The sequence below is a fragment of the Chlamydotis macqueenii genome, chromosome 1 (genome assembly GCF_036417535.1).
Source record: "Chlamydotis macqueenii isolate bChlMac1 chromosome 1, bChlMac1.mat, whole genome shotgun sequence".
NCBI lineage: Eukaryota > Metazoa > Chordata > Aves > Otidiformes > Otididae > Chlamydotis > Chlamydotis macqueenii.
In genome coordinates this window covers 27,371,359-27,388,631 of record NC_141556.1, presented here as the reverse complement: position 1 = coordinate 27,388,631, position 17,273 = coordinate 27,371,359, and the positions used below count along the sequence as shown (strand labels likewise).

Below are 17,273 nucleotides of genomic sequence, written 5' to 3'. Positions count from 1 at the left end.
CCGAGCTCCTGGTTCCTATTATTAGTTTGTAATTTTCAAGGTTTTCTATGTAAAATCCTTTCATTTCTCTATTAGCAACGATTGCTTAACTATAGACAAACTATAAGTATTTTCCCAACGTATGTGATCATATTGCTGTTAGAATGCATAATTGTTTTCTCCATGAAGAAGCTAAATTTGGGTAACAACAGTGTCATGGCATTAACAGAAAATGTCTGGTGTGACAGGGCATAGCGTAGACACTGCACTGAAACGCTCATAACCACAGTTCGTTCAATTGATCTTCCGAGGGGGTGAAATATCACACTCGTCATCTGCCTTTGGTTTTTCAAGCCACATCAAACAATTGTGTGGAGAAGTAAAAAAAAAAGAAAAGTGCTAGGTTTTTTTATTTCATCAGTTAATGGCTGTAGGTCACTTGATAGCCCTTTGTTGACAACACACTGATACGCCTGTATCTTGTAAAGGTTCACCAGAGTGACTTACTGCTGTGGTACAGGGCCTAAAATAAAACTTGCACATGCCAGGCACCACATGATGCAGAAAATATTCTAGCAATATATTACAAAACCTTGTCAACACTAGCGAAAATTAGTATTCCAAGAAGTAGAACTGGCTGGAAAAAAATGTTCTTTTTCCAAAAACGGGCTTTTATGAAAGACAATGATTTGGGGAGCTGGAGGGAGGGAAAGAAATTTCTTCCTTTGGTCTTGTGGAGAAAAGTCTCTTCCTTGGTTAATCAAAAATGTCAAAGGAATAAAAGAGAAGCCCATTTCCAGCTCAGATCTTTACATTATTTCATTACTTTCCTATTTCTTATTTTTGAGCAGCTGTGCTAAGAACCAGCTCAGCCCCTCGAGGTACTTGCCAAATATCTTCTGTCCACACACTGAAGCACTACAACTGCTTTGTGTGCAGTTCTGTCCTGAGTCTCCTGAGCAGATTTGCTTTCACCTACCTGTGTGCCATCCTCTTCTAAACCGTATCAGTCAGCTGGTGTAACGCCAATGTGGAAGGAGTCATCTCTTTTCTGTTGCTGTACGACACACCAAGGGGTGTTGCAAAATTCAACATAAGAAAATCCATCTACGAATTGTTCTGAAAGCAGTGAAATGGGTACCAACAAAGAGCAGTAATCATAGCAGTTTCTAGCACAAAATTAATAATGACACTAAGCAAGATTATGACACTTCTTAAATGGAAATAGTTCAGCTAATGCATGCAGCCTAGGAACAAATTTCTGTTGACTGATAAACTGATGTTTTAGTATATGAAATGTAACCGCTCTTTCCTTTACATATATTTTGACAGATTAGATCTCTGACAATGAAGCCTTTTACTGCATATCCTTCTGGGTTTATCGTATTCCTGTTTGCCTTGCTGCAGAGGAGCCATGGACAATGCAAAGAAGCAGCTAAAAAATCAGAGATGGATTTGAGTGTAAAATATGATCTTCCTAACTTCGTCGCGGAAACACCGATTCAGAATGTAGTTTTATACAAGCATCATGTTTATATTGGAGCAGTCAACAAGATTTATGTATTAAATGAAACTCTCCAGAACATTTCTGTGTACAAGACTGGGCCCGTTTTGGAGAACCCTGACTGCGCACCATGCGAAGACTGCAAAGATAAAGCCAATTTATCTAACAGCGTGTGGAAAGATAATATCAACATGGCACTGCTCTTAGAAACTTATTATGATGATCAGCTCATCAGCTGTGGTAGCGTGTCTGGAGGCATCTGCCACCGTCACATCATTCACCCTGACAACCCTGCTGACATCGAAAGCGAGGTGCACTGCATGTATTCACCCCGGGCGGACGGAGAAGCAGATAATTGTCCTGACTGTGTCGTAAGCACTTTAGGAACCAAAGTTTTGGTGACTGAAAAGGACAGGTTTGTCAACTTCTTTGTTGGAAATACTGTGACATCTACATTTCAGCCTCCTCATGTGCTGCATTCAATATCCGTTAGAAGGTTAAAAGAAACACAGGATGGTTTTGAATTTCTCACAGATCAGTCTTATATAGATATCCTCCCTCAGTTCCGTGACTCATATCCCATTAGGTATGTCCATGCCTTTGAAAATGATCACTTTGTCTATTTTCTGACTGTCCAGAGAGAATCTCTTGACTCCCAAGCTTTTCACACCAGAATTATCCGCTTCTGCACTTTAGACTCAGAGATGCGTTCTTACATGGAAATGCCACTTGAGTGTATTTTTACTGAAAAGCGGAGGAAGAGGGCCATCCGAAAGGAGGTATTCAACATTTTGCAAGCTGCCTACGTAAGCAAGCCAGGTGCAGCTCTAGCCCACGAAATGGGCCTTGGGTTGAATGATGATATTCTCTACGGCGTTTTTGCACAAAGCAAACCAGACTCTTCCGAACCAACCAACAGATCTGCTGTCTGTGCTGTATCCGTGCGAACCATCAACGAGTTCTTCAACAAGATTGTCGACAAGCAGAACATGAAATGTCTCCAGCACTTTTATGGGAAAGAGAGCAAATACTGCTTGAATAGGGTAAGTGACAAATAATTTGTTACATTTTGGGACTTTTGTTCTCTCTCTGACTACTCCACTGCCAGGTAGCTGTCCCTTAGTTTCAGTTACAAAATGTAAGTCCCTGATCCTTTCAGATTACTTAGCATTGCTGATGATTCATCTCTGTAAGGATTAGTTCCTGTAAATTGACTGTTAAAATTGCTGAGGTCCTTATGGTGTTAACAAAGTATTAGTGGAACTGGAAAAAAAAATCCTTTTTTTCTTATAATTTGTAAGTAATTATTTTTTGTGTGTGCTTGAGAGACTGTGATGCAGATAAATGGAACATGTAGGCAGTTATTTCTTTCACTGTCTTTAAAAGGTATTCATTAACATTCGTATCCGTGTGCACTGAGGAGTCCCTGAAAATATCACTCATATTTTAAACTGTGTTAATGCTGAATCACTGCCCTCTTTAGAAAAAAATGAAAGAGCTCGTTTGGAACACGCCATGAAGAGCCAGATTGTAATACAATTACTCATACTCGATACATAAATGGTCCCACTGAAATCAGTTTTCTTAATGAAAGAAGTGTCTATTAAAAGTGTATCTGAATGAGGATACCAGCAGTCTTAGACGGGAGGGTTGCCTCTCTGTACACTGTGTGTTCAGGTGGTTGCTGCCTTCCAACCATCTGAAATATTGCGAGTGAAGGAAGTACAGAAGTTATTTCTTCCCTTCTGGTGTCTGTGCCACTGTCAGGTCTTGAAAAGGAAATACAGAATCTGGGAATCCAGTACTTTTAACATTTATTTTGAAATACAAAATGCTAGAGCTTTGAATTGTACCTGCTTATCCAGCAGGGTCTTAAACGTCCTCTCTGGGGAGCTTTCTCATCTCAAATAAAAGAAAATTGGAGCTCAGCGGTGGTACATTGTCCTCTACCAGAGGGCAGGGCCAGAGCCATTTTGATGGGGCTCTGCTGGGCCTCGTGAGCCAGGATGAGGCCTGTGTGAGGGCAGAGCAACAGCTCACCCTGCATTTGGGGCTGAATGGGATCCATCATGTCCCATTCTTGGGCTGGCTTGGGGTGAGGGTGGGAACTGCAGGCCCCAATACCACCAGAGTCCTCCTCAACATGGCTGCCCAGCACAGAGCATGACAACAGGGTGGTATGGGGAGAAGGATCTGTTACAGAGCCACTGTGGCTTCTCCCCAGTAGCAGGAATGTGCTTAGAGTGGGGGTCTGACCCAGTCCGAGCATCATCACAGCCACCTTGGCATTTGGGGGACAACTGCTTATCACAGGCTGCAGGTGTTCAACATAAACGCAGTCATTGCTGGATGATGCTGATAACAGCAACCACAACAGATGGAGCATTTTATTCCCTTTTTTTGAGGGGAAGGCAATTTTCAGGAACTAAGAGCAAGTTAGCAAACATTCAGCACAGTAACTTTTGATCTTTCTTCACTGTGTTATTGCTGTCCTAATTTTTCATTTCAGGTCTTAATATCCTTTTTTTTTTTCATTTTTAGTTCATTTTTAACAATGAACATTGTTCTTCTCTGAAAGTACCTTTTTTCCTTATTCCTGGGGTATTTTATTTGTGAGCGACTGTCTTTAAAGCTCGTAGCCTTTAACTTATCTCGTTCTGTTCTTGCCTATACACCTGTTTCATAAGGCGATCTTTTCATAGCAAAGTATACCATTAAAATATTGACAGAATAATTTGCCACTTTTCACATGCTGGGAAGTATTTTCCTGTTTCAAAAGCTTTTCCAGAGTCTGCTGCTGCTTTGCATATCAGAACTGAATGTCTTATACTGCAGACGGGTTATTATAGTTGCCCATTTTCAAGAAATGTCATCAGAACTCTGATTTCTGCTACATTAAATTGATAAAGGGAAAAATGTTTCTGTGATTTCTTGTGGTTTCTTTAAATAGCGTGAAGGCAGTCAGAAATTTTTGTCCTGATTGTTTGCTTAACACTGAAATATGAAGACTGTCAAGTTTTGCCATTCCATTTCCTTTGCTTTATTCCAGAGGACTCATTAAGGCTCCACTGAAAAGTGTCCTGTGAGTTTTTTGTGGTTTCAATTGGCCAAAAAGATTGGCAAGAATTTACCAGGCATCCTTTATACACTTGTTTTTCTCAGGTGTGTAAAATGGACCTGCAAGGTTGGAAGGTGAAGGAAGGCAAGGAGCAGGCAGGAGGAAAGCCCATTATATCTTATGCTTATGCTTCTGTCAGGAATGCCAAATCTGGTCTTCCTGGATTTTGCTTGAGATAAAATAATTGCAAAAAGAATCCCAACCCTACAACTCTTCTTAGGCCCTTTTTGTACATTATAAAAACATATATGAGGGCATAACCTGTTTTTTCCCCTTTGTAAGTCACCTTCAACTTAAAAGAAAGCTGTTATAAACTGTAAGAGTTTGTCACAGTTTCTTTTGGCAAAATTCAGAACTTGCTTTTTGTAATGTAGCCAGGATGATCTTTCTCTTTGATGTTGAAAGAATGAAACCACAGACCACTGATGCAAGTGAAAGGCACTGACCACTGTGAGATTAAGTCATAGGACAGTGAAAAGAGTGCAGCAGTGAATATGGTATACCACTAACTTCAACATTAAAAAGAAAAATGATCCTTTAGCAATGTTTGCAAGGGAGTGCTATGTGATAATTTACAGTTAGAGTCTGATTGATGAAGGCCATTTTATGCTATCAAAAAAAGTCCCACAAGACAACTGTACATAATTTTGTTGGACTTTGGGTAGTCCATCTTTTTAAGTGGCTGTCCCTCAGGACTGTTTAGTCTGAGGCTGCTAGAGGTAGAATTAGACCAAAATAAATCAGAATAAAACATCCAAAACACTTCCCCAACCCATTCTTCTCATATTTTAAGCATTTAAAAAAAAAACCCTTCAACTCATCTTGATGTAGTTGACAAAATTTGATAGTTTTTAGCCTTGTTTTCTGTTAGTTTTCCTGATAACTTTAACAATAAGAAATCTTAAAGATGTGAATCCAAGTGTGAATCCAGAGACACATCCAATATACACGCAGGCTGTGGAAAGCAATGAAGTGTAAGGAGCCACTTTTTAAACATCGGAAGGACTCACAGGGACCAAAGCAGGTATTGCTCACCCATGGGAAAAGTCCATCAGAGCTTAGTTGGACAGCAAAGTCAACCAACCACAAGGTATAAATCCAGACGCAACTGTGCTTCACTTATTTCAGTGCTCATGGAAAACTTTATAAAATCAAAATTAAACATTTCCAGTCTTGTTTAAGTGAAATACATTATAAGCCAAAGAGCCTGGACTCACTGAAGTCAGTGTTAGGAAGAGTGAATCCGATGGCGCATCTGCTTGGTATCAGATGTACTTCAGCAGAGCTGTGACCAGTTAGCACTTCCTAATAATTTCCTTCAGTGAAGAGCCGACTGTCACTTCAATGACAGCAGGGAGGAAACAGAACTGGCTTTGCATTAAAAGTCATAGTAAAGGAGTTTTATTGCCCAAGTCAGACCAAGGATATCTGAAAGGTAGCTGCTGCAGAAGGTTTTGAATCACTGTTCAGGAATCTCCTCACCCACAATTAAGAGAAAACTGGATGTAGGCTTTTAGCAGAGTTTATTTGATCACAGTTAGTCACTATCAGCCCTGGTGTGCCACTTCTTAAAGTGGAGGAGTAGTTAGATGAGGAGACAAATGCTGCTTACTTCATTTGCAGAGATGGTCTAGTAGTGCGCACCATGGATTAAATGTGATTCTCCAAGTGAGGAAGATGAGTTGAGTTTAGCCTTGACAATCTCAACTGTACATTTCAATTGTCATTAGTTAAAGCACGATCTTACGGGCTTTGTTTAGCTTTTCTGTATGTCTTATGTGCTAAACAATTGTGAGCTCAGTTCTCCTCTGATACCCAACTTCGATCACTATTGATTTCCATGGAAAATCACCTCTAAAAATTAAATCCAAATTCAGCTCTGCACAGATCCTAAGGCTTTGTTTCTTCTACAGATAAGTTCAGGTGAAAGACTAAAGTACTCCATTCACCTTACAGGAAAAGAGAAACCACAGAATTTTGCCACCATGTTCCCAACAAATGTCCTAAAGCAAGACAAACTGGTCACCACTCCCGTCAAATGAAAGTCACACACAGTTGGAAGAATGTGAAATGGAAACAGAAGAACACCAAAACAAAAGATAAAGTGACAGTAAAATAAACACATGGTGATGCTTCTTTATTACCATTACACATATGATAGATGAGTAAAATTGGGTTATGCTTATATTGTAATGGAAGAAAATAATTACTGCCTTCTATCAGAAAACCGCAAAGGCACTTATTGATCTGTCATCCTAAGGATATGTCTAAGAATATTTAATAAAATAAACAGAGACAAATAACTCTTTTGGGGCCCTGTAACCGTAATATCCCACACCATTTGGCTTAAATTTTTTTGGCAGGTTTAAAAATAACACCACATCTCTCTGATTAGGAAGGGCTGATGTGGCTTATTTAGATAATCTCACAGCATGGAGGAAATGTTTATATTGCAAGTAGAATGTGCCTGAATATTTTCTCTCAGTGTCAGGCACCAGAATCTGTCGGATGGGTTCATTTATTCCTCTAGAAATGCTGTATCAAATGGCATACGGCACTCTGCCTGGGCACAAAGCCTGCTCCCATCCATACAGATTTTGTGTAAGCTTCTCTATGGGTTCTGATGTCTCAGAAGAATAAACAAAGAAGGACTGGGTAATGGGCAATGTGTACTGACACCTTTTAAAACAGGCTTAAGCCATAGTAGTAGGGTGTCAGTCTGCATCCATGTTCCTGTTCTGTGCTCACTGCCTGTCCGGTGAAAGCCCAGGTGGTACCTTGAGGATGCACGTTGTGGCCAGTATGGTAGAGTGCAAGGCAGGATGTGCTCACCACCCAGCTCCCCTCCACCGTTAGGTACGTGGACATCCACCTACCTGGCCATGCAAGACCTGACTGGGGCAAATAGCATGGCCTAAGGGATTGCAGGAAGAGTCTGAACTCCCGTTACGCTGCATATGAGAGAGGCATGGGTATAGGTATGGGTATGTGGGGTAGGGTATGGATGTAGGTATAGATACAGGTATGGGTGTGGTTATCTCAGGCTGGGCCAGATTCAGCAGACAAGTAGAGGTAAGGGCTGTTCTGTCCCTGAGACCGGCCACCTGGATGCCATCACAAGGTAGTTCCCAAGAAAAAGGCAATGCAGGGGAAAAGGCAGGTCAGGGAGTTTCTTTGGGAAGTACCGCGCTGCCCCGAGTTGTGGGCATCTTTGTGTACTCTTCTGAGTCCCAGGAGCTATGGGTTTTAGCTGTTAGTCCTCAAGTGCTGCAAAAACTACAGGGAGTTTTCCTTCTGCTCTCCTCTTAGGGGCTTGTCTCTGTTTGCCTCCCAGTGCCGCTGCTTGGTGTTTTATCATTTTCTCGATGAAAGCTGGATTTCTGTATGAAAAAGCAGTATCTGTTAAACTACCTTTTTTTTTTTTTGCAAAGGGCACTGCTTTATCAGCCAAAGTTACTAACAAAGTTCAATTTCCAGAGTTTTTAATCAAATTCTTCCATCGAAGGCAGGGTTCCCTATTGGTTATTAATGTGGAAGAGTGACTCTCCTGCCTTTCTCTGGAATTGCACAGAAATAATTTTAGGCAGAAAGTAACTTTTATTTTTTAACACTGATATCTGGATTCTCTGCTCATGTGTTTTTTCCTGTGTCAGAGTTTCTGAAGGCCCTTAAATGACTCCAAAGACTAGAACTGGACACAGAATGATTTTCTTATCCTATGTAACTTTGCAAATTTGGAAAACTTTACAGTCCCACAAGAAGAGGTGTCCAAAATGTAGACTAACATGTATGCAGCATTAAAGACACTCACTAAAGACGTGTAATATTCAGATCTAGGACTATTTCCTGGGTTCAAATTCTAAGGCTCCTTTGCCCCAGTTTAAGTTCCTGTCTAGTCTGCTGATGGCTATTCTGCAACAGGACTGTGGCAGCCGCTCCTGAAAGATGTGCTTGGATTTCTTTATAAACAATTCCATCTTCCAGAGAAAGAGAAGCTGATTCTGCAGCGCACTGCATGCATATCTAAGTCCTGGATTCATCCCACCTGGCTTTGGTAGGTAATTGAGATATCTAAGCAAGCAATGAATTTTCCTCAGGGTCTGCTGCCAAACAAGAGAGACACACAAATAAGTCCTGACAAAGCAGACATCTGCCTTTCAGCTCACTCAGCACCAACCTTACCTCAGCAGTTTCTCTACTTACTCTACTTGATCTGACTCAGGACCACATATTGCCGTCATTATTGCTCACTAAAGCAGCAGTAGGTAATTATTATCCAGGAGACTGTTGTGTTACTTGGACTTTCTAGGTGGCATGTGGGTTTCTGATCTCAGACAGCTTTTGCATCAGGATGAAATTACTCCTCATTTCCATACATATAAGTAAAATCGGAGTCAAATCCCACAGTAAATTAAAAAAAAAAAATCCAACCCTACTGCTAAGGAAGAACATCTGTGGCATAAATGGTTCAGAAAGCAAGTGTAGGTCGCAAAGAAATATTACTTGCACTGTCTATGGAGTGAGTGAAAACAATGAAATGTTAGAGGAAGAATCTTGAGGGAAATAGTAATGTGAGCTTCATTTTCTTAAGGCACATGTTACCCTGCTTTTAGACACAGCTTGTGGAAATTAGAGCAAATTGCATGATTTTCTACTTTCTGGACTCCTTTCTATCCCACACATCTCTTACACCACTGTTTTGGCTAGACATGCAGTTGTTGTGCAATGTTGTCTTGGAATAAGAGTCTCGACACTCAGCATTATCTTAGGATAACTGGTCTACTTGGAATCCACAGCTTTTCTATTTCATCACAGCTTCCACGTAAATAAGGACTTCTATGAAAAATGCACCTGATGTGCAGTACAAATGCACAGCCAAACTGCTTTTATCAACACATCATCTGCAACGCATTACTTCATTTCTTCAAAATGTGCAATTAGTCAACACTTCTCCTCTGGTAATCTGTATACTGAGTTAAATGTTAAATTAATACAAGGGAAATCAGCAAAATACAAAGATTACTTAGGTCCATTTTATCTGCTGAATCAATAGGATTTACTTAGCGCTAACGCACTAAGCAGATTATGAGAACTAATGCAGTGCTGCTCAATGACAAAAGCAAATAACTCTTTGAATGGTCTTGACAATAGAACATGTAATCATCTTAATTTGTATTAACTAATTACATTTAACATGGATGTCTTTTTGCCTATTACCTTAAGTGGAGCATCAGTACAATAACTTCCTTCCTCTCTCATTTTAGCAGTGAAGTAGATCAAAGCAACAAGTATTAAGAGTTACTGGGATGCTGCTATGTAAAATTTTACATCAATGGAGTTCTTGAAAAATTTCTCTTTCTCTAGGGGTCATAACAATTTGTGTAGTCTTTTCATAAACTAAACTGAGTTCTAGATCAAGTCCTTGAAGTTGAAAGTGTAGCTTAAAGGTAATTAATCCTTCAGTAATTCCCTCTGAATTGTTTCTTATTTTGCAACAAGTATTTTGAAGGGTTGGTTTCCTGTGGAACCAGGGGCAGTAGCAATACCAGTGGCCACTGAGTAGTTAGGATTGCTTGATTGTTTCCCTTTTAAATGACTGTTTCAAATTCCTTGCTTTTCCTTCAAGTCTCCTGCTTTGCAGTTGAGATTTGAAAAGTTTATTCTCAGAAAGGAAACATACTTCTGTATTTTATAAAAAAAAACCCTTTGAATTGCTTTCAAATACATGAGGAATAATGGGAAGAGGAGGAAGGAAGAGGGAAACAATTCTTTGTTTAAAACAGAAAGAGGAAAAAACTCTTTTACCTTTTAAAGTAGACTTCAGTGCCTCAGTAGAAATTCTTAGAAACAGGAGAACTCAGTCCCCTGTCCCAGACATGTTCAGTTCTCCGTGACCACTGGACTGAGTTCACAGCACATACACTCTCAATGTGTTTTTCGGTAGTCAAGAAGAAACCAGAAGCACAGTGGATCTGCTTCTATGGGAACTGTTTAGCACATAAATTTGTGCCCATTGGCAACACTGAGTCTTTGTACCACTTCTTCTTCTTTGCCTTCCTTAGGATTACAAGAAGGGCTTGGTAATGATGTCTGGTACTACTGTGCAGAAATCTGTTTAACAGAGCACATAGCATTTTGAAAACTGCGTTGTCAAATACTCTTCTTCTGTGATGTGACTTCTGAGTGATTTCTATTCCACTTCCCAAGAACATGGAGTCCTTGGGAAGAACAAGTTAGTTGTTTGATAAAATAGTGCTTGAAGAAGAAAGAGAAATTACAGCATACCTAGTACCTGTCATGGCCACATTAACATGGAAATTAGCTGTCTTTCTGTGCTGTGAGAGCAGCAGACTGCTCTAGTCTAGCTTCCGTGTAGTCTTTACGGCAAATAGTAGCTGACTCATCCATTTGAGATAGCTCTTTCTGAGCACTTACTGACCCTATCAGTACAAATATGCGCAATAGTTTAACATGAAAGACTCAATCTCTTAATTGATAATATTTGATAAAGGGAGTGAAATGGGAGAATATGAATGTAGTGCAGTCTTGGTGCCAATAAGGAACACTGTTCATGTGCATTTGGCCTGCTATCAAACAATACCCATGACTAGTACTGATCTATGGCCATCTCTGTTTACTTACCTGCAGTTGCTTCCCTTGGAAATGCAGCAGCAAGTTTTGGGAAGTCACACTGCTCTCATGCTGACCTAGGGGGTGAGGAGTCTCGCTGTGGATTTGCAGCTGATCATGTTGGCAAAAGCCAACGTGCTACATCCAAAGGATTTCTGTTTCTCATATTCCTCAATTCTGGCTGGCTTCTCTTCTGCCTGTTGTACAGCACTGGAGTTTGTTCACAAAAGATTCTTTTCTGGTCACTTACTTCCAAAAAAATAAATGTGTCCATATTTTTTCCATGTATCATCATTGAATGTGCTCATAACTGTAAAGGATCATACACCCCATGACAGTTATGTGTAGTGAGAACAATAAATGTGACTATGACTTTTTAGAATTGTTAGTAGTAAAATTTTGTCCTTTTCACAAACTTTCTGTCTTGCAAATTGCAGAGGAAAAATATTGCTTTGTGGCATCAGAGTAGAAAGCTATTTATATATTTCTCCTCCATTACGCTTTATTCACTCTGGCCAACTATGGCATGAAACCGTGTGGGAAAGGAGAAGGGAGATAGTCCTTTGCCAAGGGAACTGACGGAAGAAGACATGAAGGGAATAGTCTGTAAATGTGCCAGAAGCCAGAAAGATTGTCTTGGTTATTTTTCTCCTCTCCCCATTTTGTCAAAGAGCTGCAAGTACAAGGATCTTAGTAGTCATCTCTATCTGAGTCCAGGATTAAAAAGACCATTATGTGATGGCTGGGAATATTTATGAAGTTTATGAAATTTAAGGAGTAATTCCTTTCAAATATAACAATGACAGACAGGCCACATTTATAATGTCCCTCACTTTTATTTACATGGGACTGGGAAACAGACAATACAGGTTCTAACTCCAGCCCTTTAACAGACCTCCAGCATGATGATGATCAAGTCACTCATCCTCTTCAGGCAATACACTGGCTTCACTGAGTTACTGGGGCAAGAATTTCGCTTCTTGTATTTCACATGGAGAGAAGCAGTGGTCAGATGCATTTGTCACCTGAAGAGACATACTGCAAACTACACAGAAAATTTAAATGTATTACAGAAAAGCAAAACTGTGTTGGCTGAAAACACACAAGAAAATTTAGAGAGGAAAATCTGATCAGGTTCTTCTGTGTTCCTCCTCTGTTCAAAGTCTGCTGTACACATAAATTCTTCACCATTATGTGCTTGATTCCAATAGGACACACTTCTGAAAACTGTAGTTTTATTATTCATCTTAATTAACTGACCTCCACAACAGGAGAGATAAGCAACTCATACACCTCCATTTTTAATTGGCATGGGGATCAATTTGTTATGTAGACTTATCTATTCATTCACTCTACAGCAGTTTCTTTGAAATAGGATTTTTTGCCATTTGCAGATAGCAGGATCCAGTTCATTCAGCTGTAGCTCATTTTCCCCTGTTCCATGTTATGCCATAGTAACGCTCAAAAGAGAAACATCATCGGCATTTGTTGGTGCTAACTTCTCTTGAGGGAGAGTCCTAGGATCCATAGCAGAAAACAGAAGTTGATACTTGGGAATTTGATGCCTGACAGCCAACAAGTTAAAAGTCATATAAAGAAGCCAGTAGGAAATAAGACTCCTGCCTATTCCCACATTTACTTGAGTTTCCCTTCATAACGGTAATATTTTACAATTGACAGTAAGAAATTTTTTCTAGTTACTTTCAAACCATTTCTTCAATTTCCCAAATTAAATTTTAATTTTAACGATGTCCTCTAAGCCGCTCGCAAGACAGTATGAGATGTTCTGCAGTGATTAAGTCATTAATTTCTAGTTTATTCAAGACATTAAACATAATATCAAGACATTACACATAATATCACTTCTAATTGAGCACTACACTTAACTAAGAAGAACAAGTTTTAGCTAGTTCTAGGAGGATGAGCCTGGAGGACTGTTTCTCCAAACTGCAGTCACTGCAAATAATAGAAAAGCTACAAAAAAATCTTTGGTTAAAATTTTGATACTTTTTTTTTTTTTCCTCAGTCTAGCTACTAACTAGACTAGAGACTAGCCTCTATGATTAGTTCTGAAACCGACCTAACTGGGTATTTTTTTTGAGATTTCTATTAGTGGCTTTAAGATTTCCTCCCGACTTAGCACTTTGGCTTCAAATATGCAACTCTGTCTGAAATTTTATTTTTATGCTCACTGAATATGATCAGCTGCTAATCATCAGTTAACAGCCAAACAGCAACAGCACCTGATAGCCCAGCTCAACAAAGTCTAGAGACTTTTTTGGTGTGTTCTTCTTCTGTGGACCGAATCCAGGGTAAATTCCAAAACACCACAACTTCCCCTATGAACAAACAAGATACCGTTGGTTATCTTCTACTCTTGTGGACAGGGCCGAAAGGCAGGACTTGCCAACACCTCATTGCATTCCAGTGGCACACCTACACCAGCTTCACAAAACCTATGAATCACACACAGTTGGCACCTCTCCTACAAGAGAAGCAATATAGCCCAACCCAAGCACTTACTCGCTCTCTAATCGTCCATTTCAATAGTTGTGTGATTTGTCACTGGAACTTGGCATAATATCCAGAGTGCATCATCTGACATCAGTTATTTTTCCACATTGACAGCCAAATGGATACTTATGTGTATACTGGGAGGGAGGGAGGGAGGGAGAGATTCAGGCTTCAAAGAGTTAATTTAAAGCAGCTTCTTTGCTGAAGTTTTCTGTGTTATCAATCTTCCTTTAGTTTTTCTCAGCAGCCTTTTAATCTCTGCATTTCTATTCAAAGATCAAAGCCTTCCTATTTCTTAAACCACTAACTTTACATTATGGTTAATCCATGAAGTGCCAAGTTTTGTAAGAGGGCCATATGTGGAACAATCTGCAGGTTCTTGGGCAGATACCCAAAATTACGACATCTCTGAGGAAGGCTGAGCTGACTTTGTGGCTGAACTGACTTCAGGGAAGCTAGAAAAGGTGTCAGGGCAAGCAGGAAAATCTAGCCACTTTTTAAAAAGAGCTTGAACAGAATTTCATGAGGCATCTCAGGATGTTCAAATTGTGTTGAGATGGCTACATAGTAGGAAGTACTTTTTTAAGGTTAGCACAGAAACATCGCTCCCCAAAGTTGTTCACTTATGGGAAAAAAAAAAAAGGAGTTACAGTAAAGACCACAGACCCTGAGTTGGGGGAGGGTAAATTCAGAAATCTGCCTTATTTCAAAAAGCATGAAAACTGTACATCGTTCTGCACTTGAACTATTCATACTCATTGTATGAGTAATCTTTGCACAGATGTTTCAGAAATACTTTTAGACTGGATAGGATATGAGTGCAAAAGAATAAAGCTTTTAGCTTGTTTGGTGGCCAAAGCAAAGGAAAGTTAATTTTATTCCTTGCTGATGATTTAATCCAGTCAAATACTGGGTTAAAATATTTAAAATGTATTCAATGAATGTTCAGTGCCTAGTGGAATGTGTTAGTTCAGTTCCTGCTGAGCAGAATACGCATACTTTAATAGTTAATACCAAAACTAATACATCAAACGGTTTAGCATGTGGATTATCAAACTGTTGTGTGTCAGATCTAATCTGAAAGCCTTCTTTCTGTATCATTAGGCAGTGCACAGAGATTTCAGTTGCTCTTGTTTGGTCTTACACAGGTTTTTACCTAAATCATAGAGTAAATTGACAGGGCATCTGGAGAAAAGCTGGCACCACTGCTGACTGCAGCTCCTAGGGATCATAGAAACTTCACTCACCAGTGCTGTTGCTGTGCACAGTTCAGAAGCATTGCAATTCAACAGCAAAGGACTGAACTGTTAGGTTGAACATTTTGTTAACAGCATTTTCAATGTCTTGGGTTTTTTCCAGAATTAACCAGAGTCAAGCCAGCAAGAAATTCTTGGTTCATTTCTTGCTTTCTCATAGTACTTTGAAGGAAAAACATCTGAATCTAGAAAATAAGAAAAGAAAATTTTACTTCTACTTGCTCTTTAAGGGTATGATCCAGATCTATTGAATTTAGTGGAAAGACTCTGACTGTCTTTAAAAGGTTTAATTCAAGCTTATAAAAAGATTTTTTAAGAACATGTTTGTAACTACAACAAATCAATTAAAAAATTAGGAAAAATGAAGTTCTCTATTGATTTCAACAGAGGGAACCATCATATGATCCTTTCCGTTTCCTTACATGTTTATTCATAAAGTATGTCACAGTGGGAACATGCTAGATGACTTCCAAATTTAAACTGGTTACAGATCCTTTAGGGGGTTCCTTGTTATAATCTGTAGGATCTCACCAAAACAGATGATGTGGTATCAATGGTAATGGAATTATCAGTTAATAGGTTACTATTGAATTGTCAGGACAGCAGGTTATATTCTTCTCGAGAGATAACTTAAAGTGGACTGTTCAAGAATTTTTCCAATGAAAATTAAAAACATGTAATCTCTATTCCCAAACTGAAATAGAAAATCCTGCAAATGCAGCAACTATTATAGCACACACGAGGCATATAGAGATTGGACAAAACAGTGCATGAGCAATAGACGATCAATGCAATAGCCTAATTATAAAAACCAGAATTCTCCATAGTTTCATTTAAATATACAATCAGAAACATTTTTCCTGGCTTACCTCCTTTTTCTGCTTCTCCATCTTTTTCTCCTCTTTTCTGTCCTATCACTGAAAAAGGTGGTGAAAAAAGATTAGAAAGAGAAGAATACCGAACATCGTTATTTTAATGCAAAAAAGGTTAAAAAATTTGCAGTGTTTTTAGGAATTAATTTTCTAGGAATCTTTGTTTTAGAAACAGGTGTGTCTGTGGGCAGGCTCTGCAGTCAAGGAATTCTGAGACCCTTGAAAAAGAAACAGGATGGAAGTCACAAAGAGAAAGGATACCTTGATATATGTGCTTATATAAATATCATCTGGTTAAATAAAGACCCTGTAGTCTTCTTCCCAACAGACAGAATTTTTAAAAAGTTAAAAGAAACATTCCCATAACATTAAGAAGTCATTGCCTTCCTCATGGAACATCGTAACTGATGAAGCAATTAAGTTTGAAACATTTTAAAATACTTTTGGTCAAATGCATTTGTGCTAAATGACTTCACTCTGACAAAGATCTATTCCTCCTCATAAAGACAGTGCTCATCTGTACTTCATTTTCTAACAGGCTTTTTCAAGAAATGCTTCCTACTGCAGAGCACAAGATGATGAATATCGCTTAGAAGTTACGACTCCTTTGCAGAGGGTTGACTTGTTCATGGGCCAGTTCAACAGTGTCCTGTTGACTTCGATATCTGTCTTCACCAAAGGGAACCTTACCATTGCTAATCTCGGAACTTCAGAGGGCCGCTTCATGCAGGTAAATATTACTACGACACCTTCACAATTAAAAAATCTACTGGAGTTTAGCAGGATGGTGGAAAGTGAGGAGCAGTATTACTCCAGTTTAACAAGCCATTAGAAAATTGAAGTTGCTGAGTAAAATAGAGCTTCTGGAATAGAAACAAAGTGCCTAATAGAGCATTCAGCATTTTGAGTGTTTACATGGGCTTTGTGGTTTGGAGCAATGGTTTTAGAACAAATTCCACCATGATCTCCACTTAGTCCAGCTGGTTCAGTTCACAGAGCAGTTTTGGTCCATACAAACTAGATTTCTTTCAAAGGAAAGAAATTTTCTTTCAAACTGAAAGCTCTGTCTTGAATACACATCAAATATGCTCCAACCCCAGCTGGGGCAGAAAAGTCCAAAACAGTAATTGATTTTTCAAACAGCTTCAGATATACACTTCAAATGGTCATTTGGTCTAGAGGATCAGATTAAACCTAGTCCAAAGTAAAATGCCAAGACATTTTGTAGTGTAAAAGCAGGAGCCTTGGCATTACTTGTTTCTGTATACTGATCCACTCCTCTGCCACCAAATTACTTGCTAATGTACCCATAGCCTATGACTCACAGCTGTAGAATTGAGATTAGCTCCTTCTCCACCTACTTCTAAGTCTCTCTGAGTGCATCTTAGATTTTTGGACTC

At 39.3% G+C, this 17,273-nt stretch overlaps 1 protein-coding gene across 2 annotated transcripts in view; it reads left to right on the top strand.

Moving 5' to 3' along the window:
- The first annotated feature begins 1,324 nt into the window (after positions 1–1,324).
- The window catches only part of MET (MET proto-oncogene, receptor tyrosine kinase), a 70,646-nt gene continuing 54,697 nt past the window's right edge, over positions 1,325–17,273 (top strand). For both annotated transcript variants that reach the window (XM_086747540.1, XM_010120554.2), the window contains exons 1-2: positions 1,325–2,526; positions 16,412–16,603. In XM_086747540.1, coding sequence (XP_086603666.1) covers positions 1,327–2,526; positions 16,412–16,603 — 1,392 coding nt within the window. In that variant the 5' untranslated portion in view covers positions 1,325–1,326. The remainder of the gene's footprint in view (positions 2,527–16,411; positions 16,604–17,273) is intronic.